Source organism: Charadrius vociferus, unplaced genomic scaffold (genome assembly GCF_000708025.1).
Source record: "Charadrius vociferus isolate BGI_N301 unplaced genomic scaffold, ASM70802v2 scaffold704, whole genome shotgun sequence".
Lineage (NCBI taxonomy): Eukaryota > Metazoa > Chordata > Aves > Charadriiformes > Charadriidae > Charadrius > Charadrius vociferus.
This window is the reverse complement of record NW_009648036.1, coordinates 628,447-647,693: the sequence shown is the minus strand read 5'-3', so window position 1 is coordinate 647,693 and position 19,247 is coordinate 628,447. Positions and strand designations below refer to the sequence as shown.

The following is a 19,247-nucleotide window of genomic DNA, read 5'->3' as shown; positions in this document are numbered from 1 at the left end:
TCTTAACAACCGCAAGGACGACACTGGGGAGGAGGATGAGGCTACAGTGGACTGGAGGTAAAGGTATGTTCTGCTTCACACCTGGCCTAGCCACGGCTACTGATCAGAAGTTGTTCTGGAACACGTGGGAATTACTGGCACTCGAAGGAGGTGCTGGTTCAAACGTGAGCCAAGCAAGGTGAGTAACCACACGGCACCGGCGTAGCTCTTTGGCCACGGCCATACAACAGGACTCGGGGGACATTGCATAGTCCCGGACCTGTTCTGCAACACAGTGTGTCAGCGCCTCACGCTGCTCTCAGCCCTCACCACATACAGGGGGTATTTCACGCTCCCTTATAGTGCAGATGACGTAACAACCTGCTTCATGGAGGGCTGAACGGGTCAGTTGAGCGTTGGGCTATATATAGAGGGCCATGCAGATTTTTTCAGTGAGTGTCTGAGCACTCAACTGGTGGGTCGGGTCCGCTGCTGATTGATGGCTTAATCCTGTTCTACAGCACTGCAAAATGGCACATTCCATACAATGCATTTTGCAGAGCCAGCAGTTGTTCAGGAAAGTATTAACTAGTGTACTATTTCTGCTAATGCAATTTTTCAACCACTACAGGCAAATAGGTTAGCCCCAATTTTTGTTTCTACATGTTAAAAAGAATTACCACCTTTTTTCAGTGAGTAGGACCAGCCACTTCCCATCCTGTCCCAGATTCTCCTTTCTGGTCCTGAGGCGGAGCTGCGGAGCAGAGTCCTGTCACCCAAACTGGATTTAAAGTGGTCACTGCTGTGATGTGAGGACGCCGTCACACACCAATTATGGAATAGCTGCACCTGGCAAGGGCAACAGCACCATCTTAGCTGCTGCTACTACACACTTTAAAAAAAGAGAATACTGCTGTACAGCTGTTACCATTGCACGCCCCATTTCAGCATCACTGCTCTGCTCTCCTTCGATGCAGGACTCTGCAGGGTGGGTGAGCAGTGAGGAGGGTGGCTGTGCTACAAACACAGTTTAGCTTATTTTAACCTTTCTGGAAAGTGACAAGGTCTCGGTCCAGCCCTCTGCACTCACCGGGGGCACCAAAGATCCACTGCAGGAGAATGGGGCCACACTGCAGCACAGGGGGGGCTTCTGCATCGGTAACCAGGTAACCACGGTGAGAATGTAACACATCACTACCCTCTAATTAACCTGTAAGTTACCTGACCTTGGCATGATTTTTTCCTCACGTCTGGACGCGGCAGGGGAAATAACCCTCTCCTACGGTCTGTCCCCAGCTGGCCACTGTGGGAAGCGAGGAGCTGCGCAGTGACCACAGAAGGGGTACACATTTTATATACTTAAGGTCACTTCCCTGAAGACACACCACCCTCTCAGGACAAGGAGGTAAAACTGACATAGTTGTGATTTATTAACATGAATTAAAATGCCCAACCAGTGCTGCAATGTGACAGTATATTAAAAAAAAAAAATTAAAGATCATATACTGTACTACTTTCACAAAGATCACACCTTTTTTTGCAAAAGAGACTTATTATATACAATACTATATCAAATGAAAGAGGCTTTAAGCAATTTTACAAGCAAAAGAAATACAGTATTTACAGCACTCGTCAGAGACATTAGAAACAGTCTATACATTAAATTACATTTTCTGCAAATAACTGATGAAACAAAAAGCCATGTCCACACCAAAACTATAAAAATTTGTATTGCATTGTTTTCTATCTCTATGCACACAAAGAACTGTTGACAGAAGAAAATGAAAAAAAAAATTGTTAGTGCCATCACTTAGCCTGTGTACTTATTTAATTACATATGTATAAAAGTAATATAGAAAACATTCACTAAATGAATTTAACTGCAACAATAAAATTTTAAAGATTATGCAGCATCAAACCTACTGCCAGAAAAAACAGCTGGAATGTTCACTTACAAAATAAAAAGAAATACCTAATACTGGCTTAACAGCACATTTTCAGGAATTTTAAAAAGCAAAAAATGGAAAGAATACAATGAAAGAGCACTGGTGTTTGCTTTTATACAAAGTATCATGTACAAGCTTTAAAAAGTACCTTGAATAGGTACATATGAAATATACACAGTTTATATTACAGAACATTTTAAAAATGTTTAGAATTAAAGGGATCCGTTTTAATGCCACCCTGAACCATGGTAATTGTTTTGAAAAGTGGGCGGCACCTGTGCTCTGTGGATGGGGATCTGTCCAGGCACTGGCGAGGCCTGCTGCGGCCCCTGCACCGCGTGGGGAAGGGTGACGGAGCCGGGGTGGGGGCAGAACCCCGAAGCAGCGGGTGTTGCAATACTGTTTGGTCCTTGAGGTTGGATGTGAGGACCCTGACCAGGGAGTGGGCAATGAGGTCCTGTTCCAGCAGGCTGATGTTGGGGTCCAGGTCCTAACGTCGTGTGATGCGGGGCTTGTGAGGAGTAGGAGGACACGCTTGTGTGAGCACTTGACGGAAAATGGGGAGGTCCTTGATGAGATGGGTGGTGTAACCCTTGTGCTGATGCGGGGTGATGCCCCGAGCCTATAACGCTGGAGGGTGGGGGCGGAGGGGGGGGAGGCGCAGAGTTTACAACATGCTGGTGTTGTGCTTGCAAACCTTGGTGTCCAGTCGAAGGATGGGGAGGTTGGTGGTGGGGGAGAGGACCTGGTGGCGGAGGCGGCGGTGGCAAGTGATGACCAGCAGCTTGAGAATGGATGTGTGATCCAGGAGCTACTGCCACGGCATGAACTGGACCGACAACGTGTGCTACAGAGTGCTGCTGATGAGTACTTTGCTGCTGTACAAGGTGAGGTCCTGGAGCAGGTGGTGGCGGAGGAGGAGCAGCTGCAGCAGACGCTGACGCCTGGTGATGAATACTGGGATTCTGAGATGGCAAAAAATGCCCTGCAGTTACGTGGTGTCCCGGCACCGTCTGCTGACCCGCAGTGCCAGGAAGTGCTTGATTTGGTCCAGATGAAAACACAGTCTGTTGGGGTATGCTGCCCTTCAGCTGACTGTAACTCTGGAAGTTTCCGGAGGGCTGCTGGTTTTGATAGTAAGCAGAAGAAGGGGGTGGGGGAGGTGGGGGAGGCGGGGCACTGCTGTTCAAATTTTGTTGGTTAAACTGGCTGTAGGAAGCTGAAGATTGTCCTGAAGTTGTCTGGGTAAAGAGGGGTCCGCTAGCCTGCTGCTGGTTAGCAGGCTGAAGAGTTGGTGCTGCCGGATAGAAGTTCCGATGCGTTTCCCTCTGGGGCGTTCCAACTTGAGGCGACTGTGGATGATGAGGTCTGTACGGAGATCCCAACTGCTGCGAGTGAGGCTTTGGTGACAGATAACCATGCTGTACGGGCGCGTGAGGGGTAGAGGACTTAGGGGGATTTTCTACGTGAGGAGATGGGGGACAATGCAGCTTCAAAGGTGCAGAAGGCAGCTTCTGTGAATGGGAAAGTTGCTCAGCAGAACTGCGCAGATGTGATTGAGATGGATGATTTTTTGAAAGTGCTTGGACGTTGTTTGTCAGCTGTTTTTGTTGCAGCTCGGGTTTTGGATGATTCGCACATTCAGCCTCAGGTGCGGTAGCTGCAGTTTCCCAGTGCGAATCTGGTTTTGTGGGTGTTTTCCCAAGTGACTGCGTTGAAACTACAGGACTCGGTGAAGAGGGCTAGGATAAAAGAAAGTCAGTCAGCGCAAAACATTCAAAATATTCAACTACGCATGCATGAGTACAAAAAGAACTCAGAATATTGCACTCTCCCCCAATGGTGAAAAAAAAAAGCACTGAGGCACAGCTGTAAGAAAAACAGCAACAGCAGAAAGCTTAAACTTAGTATGACGCTATTTTAGCAAGTATATATCAATCATTCCTGAGAGTCAGACTAGCAAGTGTATTTTAAAGTAATAACAGAAATACGACCTGTTGGGTCAAGGTCAGAATCTATTATTTGTTAAAGTTTTAGATTTCTGAGTCTGAAAGAAGTAATCCCAGACAAGGCCATTTACAAAACCAAAGCCACTTTTACAGTGATTTAACATTTTAAAACTGGCGCAGTGCGAGCAAACAGACTAAACATTACAACCTGAATTACTTCATTTAATACTGCACAGGCAACTACTCAACATCCTTCTCCGCATCAGTGCCTCCGCTGACACACAGTGCCAAACTCTGACACGGCACGAGCAAACTCCAGTTAAGATGAGAAATACGTAAACCGCATTACTACTGTCAGAACTGCAGTGGTGCCAAACCCACTGATACAATCTCTCCTGTCTACAGAAGCAAGATCATATATAACAGATACAGCTACTGAAGAACAGAACCCAAACCAACTTTTTAGCTTGTATGGACTACCACAAATATTCTTACAAATGTTCACCTGTATTAAATTCCTGCACAGAGAGGTTACATACATGTTCATCTCAGAAGTAAATCATGAGATTAACTTTTTTATAAGAGAAATCACAGATGTATATACGTATTAGTATGCATATTCTACAGCACACACACAAACACACACACACACACAAACACGCACCTGTACCTTGCTTGCTTTTGACGGGCTCTTGCAAGTCTTCTGTGAAGTATCTGGGGACGGACATTCAGAAGTAGGCTCTGGATTTTCAGGATCAGGTTCTACAGACATAAAACAGAGAGCAATGTAAAAGTGGGAAAATCAAGTCTTTTGCAAAACACACTAAGCACTTTATATTTGACTTTAAAAGAGCTATTAAGTTGTTGTAAGAGACTAATCAATATGTCAAGTGTCATACAAGGTCATCTGCTTACTGACCTTCCATAAATTCAGTGAAAGAAGGGACCTTAAGCTGCAACTGGGAAATGAGATTTGAATGAGATGAAGGTGGAGACTGAACATGAGACGGTGAGCATGGGCTACAGGGTGATTCTCCCCCTACAGATGAAGCAGACCCAAACATAATATTAGAATGATTACGGACTACCACGGGGGAACTGGTTAGATTTGTCTACCTTCGACATGATAAATCAACTCACCACTGTCCTTGTCTTTCCTATGATCACTGAGAAGTAAAGCTCGCTGGTAACTTCGTTCTCTCACTTGTTCCACAGAGGTCGATGCAGTCCTGGAAGAAAGCAGCACATTTTAAATTTAAGAAGATATACTCCCATGGACCCAATTTAGGACAACGTATATGCAAATACTGGGTCAGAGAAAGTTTACAGTTTCATTGCATGTAAAAGTCAAACAACTGGTTGTACATAAGGAATGTGATTCGTTACGTATTTGGTATCTATTTTCTCCCACTTTAAATATACTGATTTCCTGCAATTTTGTTACATTACAAGAACTGACAATTCCTCTTAATATGGAAACAACATCTGTAGACCAGGACCAAACATCTGTAGGTTTGGGGTTTTTTTCTTTTTCTGAACAGTTGGAAATTCAAAAACTATATTTAAAAAAAATAAAGGTTGCAGGTACTGCTTCATATTCTCTATTTGTAGAAAACTGTCTTCTTCCAAAGCTGGAAATAGTATTTTCTTCTTTTGTTTTTGTTTATTTTTTACAGAGTTTGCTCTTTAATAGTGGATCCATAGTTGTAAATACTACTCAACTACAAATGCATCTCTGTTTAAGCTTCTGCATTTAACTTGCCAGGCAGTGGGTAAGAAATGACAGTCAAATCTTCTCTTTTATAATCAAGTACACCCGACAATCACAATCTGATCGAGAAGAACAGTAATGACAGCACTCTACAAAATTCCATTTTTCTTTCAGGCAAGAACATAACAGCATTACTCTACAATACTGTTGTACTAAAATTCTGGTGCTTTCTGCAGGATTACTGCAAAAACTTACTAATAAATTCTTTTCTGTGTAGCTTGTTTTCCACAGGCTTTGCTTACAGTACAGTACGCTAGTTTTTGCATAGTGAACTTACAGCTCCTTTTCAGTGAAACTTTGAAGACTGCACTTACGTTCTCCCTTCAATTGGTTCTACAAAATCCTTCTATTCTGGAATAGCTGGAGCATCTGAGCAGAAGGATGTTCAACTCCTCAGCCCATGTTCATCCCCAACACTGTTAGGTCTTCACTACAGCACAAAGAACATCTGCAGGGTTTATTTGTGCTAGTAACATTTTGGAGACAGCTACCAAAATTGTAGTGGAAAATGCTGTGCAACATTTATACAGACTGAAGTCATTTTATCTCATCCCCCTTCACATTGCATCTTTTCCCAGAATTTGGGTTGTTGGGAGTATATGGTACGGCATCCAACAGAGCATATGGTCTGCACGCAGGGGAACCATTTAATGATCATAAACAACGACGCAAGTATCACCACACGCTCGCTACCTGAGCGGACGGAACCGTTCGGCAGACTGCACACAGCTCTGCACGCAGCGTGACTGCGAACACCACAAATGCATTCCAGCCAGATCACTGAAAAACAGACTTCTGAAAGTCTCCTGTTCCACCCCTCCCTACAGTACTTTTGGCAAAGTTTTGACATTTAAGATGAAGAATATTCTCCTCAGCCCACAGATGAAGCATTGGAGATACAAGGACATGAGTGCAGAGCTAAGGCCGTGCTGAGAACTAGACTCAAATCTCTCACAGCCATTGGAGCACCCTCTGCGTCCCGCTGCTGCTCCCTCCTCCACACACCTCAGCAAGCGCGCACAGCCCAAGCTGTGCAGTGGTGGAAGGAGCACACCTACTCATTGATGCCATTTCCTACAGACTTATAACTGTACTTTATGTACGCAATTTTGTAACCTACAGAACTAGGCAAACTTGTCTTGCTCAAATCAATTCTTATTTTGCTCTTAGAATATATACATAAAAAAAAAAATCAAAGTAGAATGAAAAAAAGTTAACCAGTCTCTTATAGGTAATTTTTCATACATTCTAATCTTTGTAAGGTTATCTGCTGTATTTCTGAGGAAAGAGGTAAGGTAACTCCTTACTAATGTGAAAGAAGGGCTTCCCATCAGTACTCTGCAACTGCACCCCTTATCAATGAAGACTAGATTTCACACAAAAAAGCCTTAGAATTAAGCAAGTAATTCTTCAGCACTTTAGTCCTATAGTTTTGTGGCTTACCACTGAACTTCTGGTTCATTCTTCTCACTGGAAGAAGATTCCTTAATTGCACAGTTGTTGCCAACGTCTTCTGGAGCTGCATTATAAACAGTAGTTGGCAGTGGTAAAGGTAGGCTTGCAGCGTTATCCGTTTGCTCCCCATTTTCACCACTGTTGTTATACCCATCACTAGCACCATTGTTACTACTCGTATTTCCTCCACCAGCAGCGTGAGGAGATACAGTAACCAGAGGGAAGTTTTCTGTCTTTGAGCCACTTTTTCTAGCTTCTCGTTGTCTCTTACGGTATTCTAATAAGGATACCTAGGGAGAAAAAAAACAAACACAACCCAAACATTAGACAGGAAGTTCTTAAATGTATTCTTGCAGTAAGACATACCATTTACTTGGTTCTAAAAGAAAATGGGGCTAGATTAAGATATTCCACTGCATCTGCAGTGAACTTACAAAGTACTGAGCAACTAAGGACTGTAAGAACGATGTAAAGAAAAGTTACTGCCAGGAGAAGGAAGTATGCATTTTGCCTCAGGGAAGAAGCAGATGACAGAGGTCAACAGAAGGGTCACTGCTGAAGTCACACTGTTGGTTGAAGTTACAAGGGATTTCGGTTTTTCCTGGAACTGCATCATTAGGAAGACTATACTGATACAGTAAAGCTAATTTTAAGAGATACCACATCCTGCTCTCAGTCTGACTCCCTCATAAGAAAAACCCACCATGCTTCTGCTTCACTCTACTGCATAAATCACGGAATTCTCCAAGCTCTTCATACATTTTTCTTAACATACAGAATTTGCAACTTTCCTTCTTTTCCCAGTTTATTTTGAATTTGTGTCCTTACTGCACTCTAAAAGAGACTGATTAAGAAGACACACGAAGGGAAAAGAGGCTTCTACTTTTTATATGTATGTATATAAAAATGACTACACAGAAGTTTAGAAGTAAGTTACCTTCAGTGAGGAACATAAATTTTCAAATGCATTCACTATGTATCTTTAGGATTTGAAGCAGAGAGCTGAAATATTGACCTTCAGACCTACTTTATTCAGTAAGGAAACTAGTTCAGTTTAAGTGACATTTAATGTGTCTTTTCTTCTGTTATCAGCAACTGACTCTGAACCATACAGCATTCAAACCAAGAAACTAAAGTGCAATAATGCAAAAATTAATGTTTAACTGGCTTAAACGGCAATAAAAGCAGATGTCCATTTCTGCACAGATAGAGAAACCACAGCGGCCTGCTTTGTTTGCAGTCCTAGGCTTTTTTATTTGCTTGCTTTTCAACAGTTCTATTATTTAAAGACTCATTTATATGTCAGGGTAAGAACACTTAAAAACATTTGACTTTTCATAAAAGAAAGTTTAGGTTAAGAACTGATCTTGCTTTCAAACAATTTGTATTATTTCCACATCCCATGACTGGGATCCTTTGATGAATACTGCTTTAAAGAAAGCTTAAGTGCTAAGAACAGATGAAATTACGTGGTGTGGCCACTATGTACAGGATCGTAGTGAAATCAGACGAACTTATATGATGAGAAGGAGCAAATGCCCATGGAAATGTTACAATATGAAAAAAGCCTCCTTTAACAGCTGCATAAGAACATTCATGTCTTATGTGATCCTAGGGAAAGGCTTCTATTCTCTCCCATAGAACTCCTGAATAACCTTCTCCTTATGTAAGATTTCCCCATCTGCCTTTTACGCTGTAAAAAGTTGCTCTTTTGTGTGTGTCCTTGGAAAGCCCAAAACCCATTCTTTCAGGAGTACAGACAGAATTTTCTCTCTTCCCCCCCCCCCATTCAAACTGAGCCTTTTAAACAGGAATCCTGGGGGGTGGGGGTGTCAAGGGGAAGCCACACCTTTTTTCATTTGGGGATTAGTGTAGCATAAGCCCTCAGCAGTAACAACCAGAAAGAATCCTTGTCAGCAAAAGAAGGGGGGGGGGCTTACTGCAGCACTAAGTGTTGCTGGGATTTGAAAATAAATTAATTTAACTTTCAGACAAAGAAGAATGTGAAGCTACAGAAATTTTGGCTTCTATGTTTTTTTTTTTTTGGTGTTGCCAAAACAGCAGGGCTACGGTATATGTGTGGGATCTATACAATTCTCAGGGTCAGGACTAGGCAAGAACAGAGCTCCTACTATCTTGATTCAATTATGTCTTAGTTTGAAGCAAAGTAAACAAAAATCCAGTTTGGATGGAGAACTTTGGAAGGAAGAATTGTGAGTCCTCCCTAGCAGGATGCTCCAGAGCAGAGGGAAGGAGGCACGTACAGGGGAGTGGGGAGGGGACCAAAAAAACCCAAAACCCCACTGTGCACACATGTACACACACAGAATGCACCTCTGCCCCCCTGATCATTACTTCCATGAATAAAATAAATCACATCTTTCAAACATTTACTGCCATCTGTTGAGATAGAACTGGCAAGCTGCTGCATGGGAAACTACTGCCTTTCATGTTTGTCATCCTTTCTGCAAGGAGCACAGGAAGTCTAACCTGACGATGAAGTGCAGTCAAAGACAGTTACGCAGGGTAACTTCCAGTTTTGGTTCAAGTTGCCCATGACCACACAACTTACCTACGAGAACTGTTTCATGAGACTAGCAAGTTTAGATTGTGCTTATTTTTCAAACACAGTATTTTACAAAAAAAAGAAATTAAGCCAAGAAACAAGGTTTCCTGCAACCAAGGATTTCTGTGTAGTTCCAACAGTAAAACCAAGATACCTTAAATATATTAAAAAAACGGAATTTTTAACTCTTAGTATCATAAATCTGTTACTGCAATTTCCTGCAGTAATGCATAACAAACGTTCACAGTGTATGATCTCTATGATGCTAGTACATATTCTGTATAATAGAATATTGTAATACTTGGTGGCATAAGCAACCATTTTCAAACCTGAAAAGCACTTATTTATTGAGCAATTCGTTTAAGACTCATATGAAATAAAAGTGAATTTGTATCTATTACTTAGAAAAAGTAAATTTACTAATGGATGTATGCAGCTTTACTCTTTGCTCTTCATTATTTCCCCTGAATAATGTCTACTACATAGCAGTATCTAAAGATGAGCCACCAGTTGGGGTTTTTTTATTATATTATGGTTCTTTCCGTTATAGAAATATCATTAGCAGACCATGTAAGAGAGACCAGATGATTCTTAAAATTATAACCTTTTTCTTTTGTGGAGGATTCTGGGGTGTGCAATTTCCATCCATCATGTTGTCGTTACTGACAGTCCTTCCAAAGCCAGATGCAATTCCATCTTCTGAAGTACAAAAAACAGATGCTTCCATGAACATGCCTCTAGCATCGTCTTGAATCAGGCACTTTGACTCGCTTATTCTGAATCCACCTCCTACCTCCAACTGATGTGAAGGGGTCAAGTCCCTCAAATTAGAATTCATTGAGAAATTTACACCTGTCCTGTCGGGACTTTTTACCCAGGAAGAATAAATTGTGCCCCGTCCACAATGAGCAGTTTCTAATTGGCTGTTTGAATCAGTCCTATCATGTGTGGGGGCTTCCAGGTTTTTATGCAGTGCACTTTGCTCAATTACTTCGAGTCCCAGCTGGAGGTCTGACACAGATTCCATTTCTCCAGTGCACTGTCGTGTGACATCAGTCCTATTCCTTGGACTGGAATATCCAATAGTCTTTATTTCTTGCAGGCCCATTTCTGTCAGGTTGGAATTTCTGAAAGAATTCAGTGCTAGAATCGATGCTCTGTCATATCCCTGTGTGAAGAAAAAGCATGTCAACTATTTTTCCATACTGCAACAAAACTGCAACTATTCTGACATTCAGTTGTGCCTGTAAGTGGAATTAAAGGCCTTCCAGTACCATGAACTTATCTATTTTTAAGAAACAATTCTACAGCCAGACACTTATTTCTACTATTGTCATGTATTACGTAAAAGCATTTTAATAAGAGGCATATAAACCAAAGTCAAAATAAACTTTAAATGCCAGGTTTTATTTATGACTGGCAGAGGAAGGGGAGAAGCTTCAACAGGAGCAAGTCCCTGGCCAAGAAGCTACAAAGCACTTGCTTCAATTCAACATAAAAGGGATCTTCAGTGTCAAAGCATTTATTTCAAGAAGAAAATAAAGATAAAAAAAAAGCGAAAGCTTTTCTGAGACACTTTTGAATTTTGAGACAATATTAAAACCAGTATTCTGTAGAAGGAAAAAAAATATTACTTAAGTTATAGAAACTTCTTTTGTACTTTTTAAAACTGTATTAACCATGAAAAACCCAGCACACATCCATGGCTGGAAGTAGCTTTTCTAAACCAACATGTTTTAAGGTTTTCACAAATCCTTTTAAATTATGTGTATTACAAAGCAGAAGTTCCCAAGTAAAACCCCTCTTTTTAAGTCAGATAAACATTAAAATATTCAAGTACAACAGCTTAGAAGTGATTGTTAAATTCAGTCAGCAGCTATGATTCTATGAAAAATTTTGTGTATCTCAACATTTGTTAAGATTTTGACCTAAAAAAAATATACATTCATGTGCTTAACTCCCTGGGGAGAGTATATGGATCATTCATTTACATGACTCACAAAGAAGTGAAAGTCTCCATTAGTGTAACATGCTCAGTCTTTTTACTGTTACTTATTTACACCTATTTGTTTTAGGTGCCATTAAGTTTATAGTTCGACACCTTGACGCAACTTGTGTAGTTATTACACCGAATTTGAGCTCCTCCCCCGTGCCAGGCAGAAGGCTCCCCGTGGACGTTCTCGCGCTTCAGAGCCACCTTGCACTGCAGTGGCCCTGCCACCAGCCTCAGCCCGGACACATCCACCTCCAGGTTGCAACTACCCGGGCACGTTCTAACAGCACTCGCTGCTTCTGAACTAATCCACCTAAATTCATTTATTACCGTTCTGCTCTGCTCTCTTATTCTGAGCATAATTAGGCTCAACAAAAACAATTAAGAGATCCTAGTAACAAGGAGAAATGTTAATTTAAATCTAACTACAGTCTAAAAAGCACAAGTGTTGTTATTCTGTTCTTATCTATAAATTACAGTAACTCCTTTCCATGACAACCCTCAGGATTTTTATGTGATACAGAAGAAGAGGAGAGAGAAACCAGTTTAAAATAGAAAATGAAATAGGTAAAGTGGAAATATACAATAATAAGCAAATGAAGCCTGTATGGAAGCCACCCTTTACATTCCAGGAAACTTTCAAACGCTTCTCATCAGCTATTACTAAGAACAGCACAGCCATACAGGTGCCATCAAGATCTTATTTGCAGTTTTTGGCAAATATCCTTACCTCTTGACTGTAAGCTCGCCTTTTTATTTCTGGGGAACTGTCAGGTGAGGAAATATTCTAAATAAATAAGAAGAAATTGCAAGTCAATTTCATTTTTAGCCTGGAGAAACATAAAACACTCTGTTGTAGCAGGAGTACAAATATTGGTTTACACCAGAATGTGTAAACACATTCTCTGAACACACTGAAATTCATTATAAATCTCACCTCAAAGTGCATGGTATTGCCATGTATACATGGATTTACAGGAGTAACGGGAGAATATATGGGTTTGTAACCATTTCTACAAGCTTCATCTTCTGTTTTTACCCTAGGAGGAGTAGCAAACAATGATGGCTCGGAGGCAGTGATGTCAGCATGAGTTGGTGTGGCATACGGAGAAGGAGTAGGTGTGGAGGTTTCTGAGAATGCAGACTCCAACAGCTGATACAGTCTTCGTTTTTTTAGTGGTGTGGTTAGATCTGTTGAAATTAGAAAAAAAAGCTAGAAGATATCTAGATATAGTAATCACTTACAGTTGTTTAAATACTTAATGTAATGAAATTATTAACTCCACATTAAAACATCAGTTAAGATTGCAAAAAAAATCTCTTAAGGGCAGGCTTCCCGAAAGATAAACTCTTTAACAGCCTACAGACTTCCTGAAAAATAAAACTCTTAACAGTCTACAGATATATCAGTAACCGAAATTTGTGTGCTAGGATGATGGGAAGAACTGCCTATGTTTCCAGAAAAGAGGAAGTCAACTTCATGCATTTTTAAGACTGTTCAGCTAAAAAGTAGAAATTCCATGTTCAGGACTGTACACAGGAATTACCTGTGTGTTTAATTTTTAGCATGTTCCCATGTTGTACTATCCTTAACACATCACATAGCTTTTCCCCTGCATGCAACACAGGCCCCATGAATTTATAAGTTAATTTTCCATTCTGTTCTGTATCTTCAGAATCCCTTTTAATCTAACCTCTTAATATTCATAGTCAAAACCATTAGTCTTGTTGACCATAAACACTATGAGATATGGTGGTTGCTTATCTACTACGTATTATACATTAAAGGGGGAAAATATGCCAACTACTATGCAGCTAAGCATTTCTTTCAAAAAAAGGTACCAGAAAACAGTACGAATACCCCTGTAATTTTCATTAGCTCATCGCTTCAACAAACACAGTCTTCCATATTTAACTACTTTGACATAGCTCTTATGTATTACTGTATTAGCAAAAGCTTCACCTGTTAGGGAACAGCTGTCATTCAGTAATAAAGGACTTTTATTTTCACCATTGATGGTGGGACTTCTACATCTCTCTTGTGATGGTGAATTAAATCTATCAATCATAGTTGAATTTTCTTCTTCCAAAGCCTGCTTCAACCAACGCTGTAATAAAACAAGCTCAAATCAGTGACGTAACAGCTTAATGATAAACGTTACAAAACGTGTTACACATGACACAACTGGTTTGCCAACCAGCTTTTTTCTGCCTGAATTTGTGTTAGCAAATAAAGACTTATTTTTAATTAATAAGGGATGGGGAACCATAATGAAGGGAAGCATTACCTTCTTACAAGAGCCAGTAATGTTTTCCACAGGTTCTTTTTTCCTCCTCTTTTCTGAAAGGAATGGTGAAGTAAAACGAATATAGTGCTTTGGAGTTGAATATACATGTGGACTGTAAGTGAGACCTGGTAAAGAATTCAGCTGAGTAGCCAGAACTTCAGGGTCGGTAGTTATGCGTAGAGGCCTTTCTGATAGACTGTCTGTAGGCTTCCCTGTTTTATCACTCTTTTCACTTAACCATTCACTGACCAAGTGCTAAACAGAGAGAGAGAAAAATATTAGCGTATTATGAGCGTTTTTATCAGTGGGCTTTAAAAATTTTTTAGTCTAATTATTCATCTAGTCAACTGTTACACAAACCAGGAAACAGGTAGTTTCCAGGCTGCAAATTTAAGAATACACAGGGCAAGAATGAGGAGTTTTAGCGAAATAGCAGGGACAGCAGAGAAGATCAGTATACATTTGCTCTACATACCAAAGATTTGGGAGTTTTGCTTTTTGGGGTTTGTTTTTTTCAGTGTTTTGGGGGGGTTCTTTTTCTTTTTTTTGTAAAGTAACATTTAGTTATTTTGTATTTAATTCTCAATGAATATACTATACAAGTGCCTAGATCAACTGTACTTATGATGTGAATTTAGTAACAGAATTCCAAGACAAATTTTAAACTCGTGTCCAAGCATCAAAGCTGAGGGGAAACACTGTAATGTTAACAGAACAAAGTTAAGTAAATCCTCATCAGATTTCTGAACTGTCAGGACTATGCTTCAGTCGACGTGTCAGGCAGGCACCTGGAACATCCTTCACTATTGTAGTTGCAACAGATTACAACACATTTACTAAGCCACACTTGTCAAAAAGGGTATTCTTTCCTAGCTAGTTCAGTGTTTTTGAAAAGCATGCTGGTGGATTTTAGTTCCTATTAACAGAGAAATGAAGCTCCTAATTTCTACAATGAGTCAAAGTAGTTAAGGACATGCAAAAATAGCACATTAAGTATTATTCATATGATAACTTTAAATATATTTGATAATCTGTTGTCAAAGTAGTTAAGGACATGCAAAAATAACACATTAAGTATTATTAATATGATATTAAAGCTTTAAATATATTTGATAATCTGTGTTAAGCTGCTCATCTTTTACAAACTTACGTATATTTATTAATTCATTTTTAAAGCAGGATTTTGTCCTCACTTAGGGTATGATACAATGCAATGAGACATTTCACAGACATCCTTAATACTATGAAACAGTAAAAGTACAGTAAAATTGACTTCTCTGACAATTTCACACTGAATAAAGTTTTCAAAACAATTTGTAAAGTGTGCTGAAAAAGAGCCACTTTTTAATGCAGTCTGTAGAATTTTAAAGCATAAAATTTTACTGCTTTATTCACACTTGCAGATTTAAGATTGTTTTGAGTGTCTTTAAATACTGTGGCATTTCTTCAAGCTTTTTGCAATGCAGTCCGATAAAAATTTAAAAACAAAGCTCTAAAGAGAGTAAGGAATCTTCCCTCTAAACATGCATATATTTTGAAGGTTTAAATCCATTCTCTTCAGAACAGACATCTCAAAAGCACTAGAAGTTAATGACTTCCTTTGAGATATTCTGTTTGCTACCATTAAAATACCTTCTGAAGCACAGGATGATCAGAGGAAGGAAAGGCAACTTTTATTTCCCTTTTTTCCCTTTCAAATTAACAGCTTTAATTATGTCTTTGGTTATGTCTATTATTTCAGCCCATTTAGAAAGTACTTCCCATAGAAAGCATTTGCTCCAAAGTTGTTCTGAAAGATGTACTTTGGAAGTCTCTTAAAATCCAAAATACCTTCTACCACCACATGTTACACATACCTTTAATCTCTTAATTTATTAGCAGTGAGTAGCTATATAATGTTGATTCTTAAAGAAATTAGTCAACTTTTTAAAAAAAAAAATATCTGTATGTAGTTCATACTGATGCAGCAGTCTAATTTTTTTTAAACTCTGTGAAGTCCATCCTTTTCTCCCCATCCCTTAAGAGACTTACCTTCTTTGTTTTAGGATACTTAGTAGGGCATTTATTAAGTGCTGGAGCTTCTGTTTCAGTAACCATTTCTGTAACAACAGTTTCTGTTTCAGGCTCAGCTACCAGTGCAGCATTCTCAGTTTCATTATGTTGTGAAGTTACTTCCACATCAGGAGAAGACGGCTGGATATCTGAACACATGCTGACAGTTCTGTGTCGTCTACGTTGCTGTCCAATGTGAGTTCTACTCCGTGAGAAGCTTTTTCTCTGTTTCGCTCTATTAACTTTGGCTGGGGTAGGCTTGGTGGCAGTTTCTTCTTTTGCTGGTTCCTGGTACAAAATAGAAGTCTAGTAAACAGATCCCACACGCATGTAAAGCTACGTATCTTTCTTAAAATAAAATGTCAGTTCCCCTTCCTTTACAGGTCTGAAAAGCCTCTATCTCATTTTTTTTTATTAGAACTAAAATACTTCAGAGATAGTATTTCTATCCTTCTTCAAGGCAGACTAAAAGATCTCCTGTATTTTCCTCCCAAGCACGTGTGGTATCATTCACAGAATATTCACACACACCAGTCACTGGTCAGATCAACACAGATTTGTGTAAGAATTGCTATACCACGTTCATTCATCTATAAGCTAGAAATCAGCTGCTTACAGCACAATGTCTTTCAGTCCAATATCCTTTTTGTAATTTATAGTTTACTAAGTGTCTAGCATTGTCACAAAAGGTACTTAACAGCATGCTGACAGAAATTACCCAGGGCAATAACCTGAACTGAGAATCTGTAGGACTATTTGCAAGGCAGGAAGCATACTAGCATCCAGCAGCAACAGAGTAAAAATATGTTTATGAGACATTAAGTATCATCTGCAAGAACTCAGAACAAACTGCACTTTAAAAATTCCTTTCCTTTAAAAGTAAGGAAAGGATTATCATCTGTTCCTGAATAACATACTGAAGCAGCAAGTTGTTCTCGACTGGTTATAGATGGTGCCTAAGGAAAGCCATCTCCTGTGGCTAAAGTCAGCATGAGTGAACACCTCCTATCCTGAACTTCAAAGAGAGACTGAATTATACAGCTGGGGTGTGTGTGCACATTTGTACAAACTAATGTAACTGAAATTCCTCATAAATAGATTCTATACATATTTTCTTGGAAAAAAAAAATAAAAAAATCCAGAACTAACACAGTATAATGTCAAAGAACTATATAGGTTTTGGTCAGATATATTTGAGTTCAGAGGAAAAAAAAAAAAAAGTTCATACATCTTCAAGTGCAGCTCGACATCCAAACCGATAAAATATGCCATGTTAAAAGTTAACTTTATTTTAAAGTTCCAGATAAGTACCTGAATAAATTCAGCATCATTGAGAATCTGTGCTTCCTTGCATTCTGATTTAACCTCAGTTTTTGCTGTGCTGATTCTTTCCAAAGCCTGTTCTCTTCTTTTTTCTCTTTTTTCTAGTCTGGCAAAAGCCTGCAGGATAGCTTCCATTTTCCGTTCTTCTCTCGTCTGATGGATTTAATAATAATCATGATCAAGTTTCAGTCATAATCTTTTGCATATGTAAATACGTAAATTTGTGTTTGGTTTTTTGTTTTGGTTTGGTTTTTGGTGGGTTTTTTGGTGGTTTTTTTTTTTTTTAAAGGTACTTCATAACATGTTCAGGACATGTTGACATGCAGATCAATTTATCAATTTCAGCAGAAACTCAGAGGAAAGGGAGATGTTGCAATGATTGCAATTACTACGGACTTCTGAAGAAAGGCTTGCATTCATACCAACCCTCACAAACAAGAACAGAGTCCTGTTTTGGATTTAAGAACTTGATAAAAATAGTGATTTACTAGTAAATCACTGGCCTATAAGCATTAAAAGGACACATAACTCTGAGCCACTTACTTGCATGTATAGTATTTAAAAACAATGAAACACTAATGACCAGAAAGATATGAAATACTAATACATGTATGAAACAGCAACAGAAAGCTCCATTACCCTCTGACTCAATTTTCCAAGTATCACAAAACTACAAATCACAAAATCAAAATTACATCATCAACATCCAAGAATCACTATTTTGAAATAAGATAACATTAGGTCACACAGAGAAGCTAAATTTTCTGTTTATCCATAATTCAGGTCCCAGTGCCGTAGAGAGGCAGATCTCTCCACCTACACAGAGCTCTGCTTAAAACAATACAAAGGTGGCAGAACCGGGGGCTTCTATGACAAACTTTATTTCATTTTTTTTTAATTTCTTCATAAAAATGGTGCATTGATAGCAACAATGCGTTTATACCAAAGAAAGAAGTATACCTACAAATATATTGCTCATATGAGCGAATTAGGAACCCAATTTCATTTTGCCACTGAACCTATCTGTTTGCTTGGTAAAATCCAGGAATGCAAGCAAACTTGCAGTTATTTGCCATCCTTATAATGAAGCTAGAGTAATAATTACATCTTTAACTACTACAGCAACTCTGCTTAAGTAAGTTTCACAGAGAGCTTTGCTTTAATAAGAATACAAGTGCAGAGCGCCAAAAAAAAAAAAAGCCACCACATTCTCTGGAACAAAACCAATACACCCAACAGACTCTGATGAGAATCATTCCCTAAAAGCATGACAAGACACTGTTATATGTTAATATTAGTACTCATGATGTCGTTCTTCTGATTTCATATTAAAATATACAGTTTACTTGAGCAGATATTGCTTTCTGTTAGCTAATAAACACAAGTCTCATCAATTTTGCTACTGACGGAGTTGTAGGTAGTAGTGACCAAAAGGAATGTATACCAAATCTCCCTTTATTTTTTTAAGGTCAGGCAGATGCAGACAGTTTTGGTGCCACCTTGAACTCCACTTATCAGAAGTTCTGTGAGCACAAACAATAAAATGAAAGTTCCAAAATATTACTATTTCATTATACAACTTGGCCAAGATTTTGATATAACTAAGTAATTTTAAGTATCTCCCATTTTGAATGCCCAACAAAAAAAGCACATTTTAAAATGCCAGTTTTCCTAACTGTTCTACCAACCTCTGAAAATTAGGATTTCTAAGGCTTTTTAAGTTGGGAACTCAAAAAAATAAGCAGTCAGAAATCCTGACTCCCAATACTATCTATAAAGTGGCCATTACAAATAGCATGCAATAATAGAGAGCAAAGAAAATAAAATCTAGATCATTTCTACATCATCTTTTTAAAGGCAATAGAAAATTATACACATGTGATGATAAAAGCAAGGGTTTTTTTCCAGGAAGCAATGATCAAGCC

The 19,247-nt window shown here is 39.1% G+C and overlaps 1 protein-coding gene across 1 annotated transcript in view; it reads right to left on the bottom strand.

The window, feature by feature from the left end:
- Nucleotides 1-1,391: 1,391 nt before the first annotated feature.
- The window catches only part of KMT2E (lysine (K)-specific methyltransferase 2E), a 46,119-nt gene continuing 28,263 nt past the window's right edge, over nucleotides 1,392-19,247 (bottom strand). The window contains exons 14-25 of the mRNA XM_009883538.1: nucleotides 17,311-17,475; nucleotides 15,979-16,287; nucleotides 13,948-14,202; nucleotides 13,623-13,767; nucleotides 12,597-12,850; nucleotides 12,390-12,446; nucleotides 10,271-10,834; nucleotides 7,089-7,390; nucleotides 5,015-5,103; nucleotides 4,794-4,913; nucleotides 4,545-4,636; nucleotides 1,392-3,667 (exon numbers count right to left, since the gene is read on the bottom strand). Of these exons, the coding sequence (XP_009881840.1) occupies nucleotides 2,153-3,667; nucleotides 4,545-4,636; nucleotides 4,794-4,913; nucleotides 5,015-5,103; nucleotides 7,089-7,390; nucleotides 10,271-10,834; nucleotides 12,390-12,446; nucleotides 12,597-12,850; nucleotides 13,623-13,767; nucleotides 13,948-14,202; nucleotides 15,979-16,287; nucleotides 17,311-17,475 (3,867 nt within the window). The 3' untranslated portion in view covers nucleotides 1,392-2,152. The remainder of the gene's footprint in view (nucleotides 3,668-4,544; nucleotides 4,637-4,793; nucleotides 4,914-5,014; nucleotides 5,104-7,088; nucleotides 7,391-10,270; nucleotides 10,835-12,389; nucleotides 12,447-12,596; nucleotides 12,851-13,622; nucleotides 13,768-13,947; nucleotides 14,203-15,978; nucleotides 16,288-17,310; nucleotides 17,476-19,247) is intronic.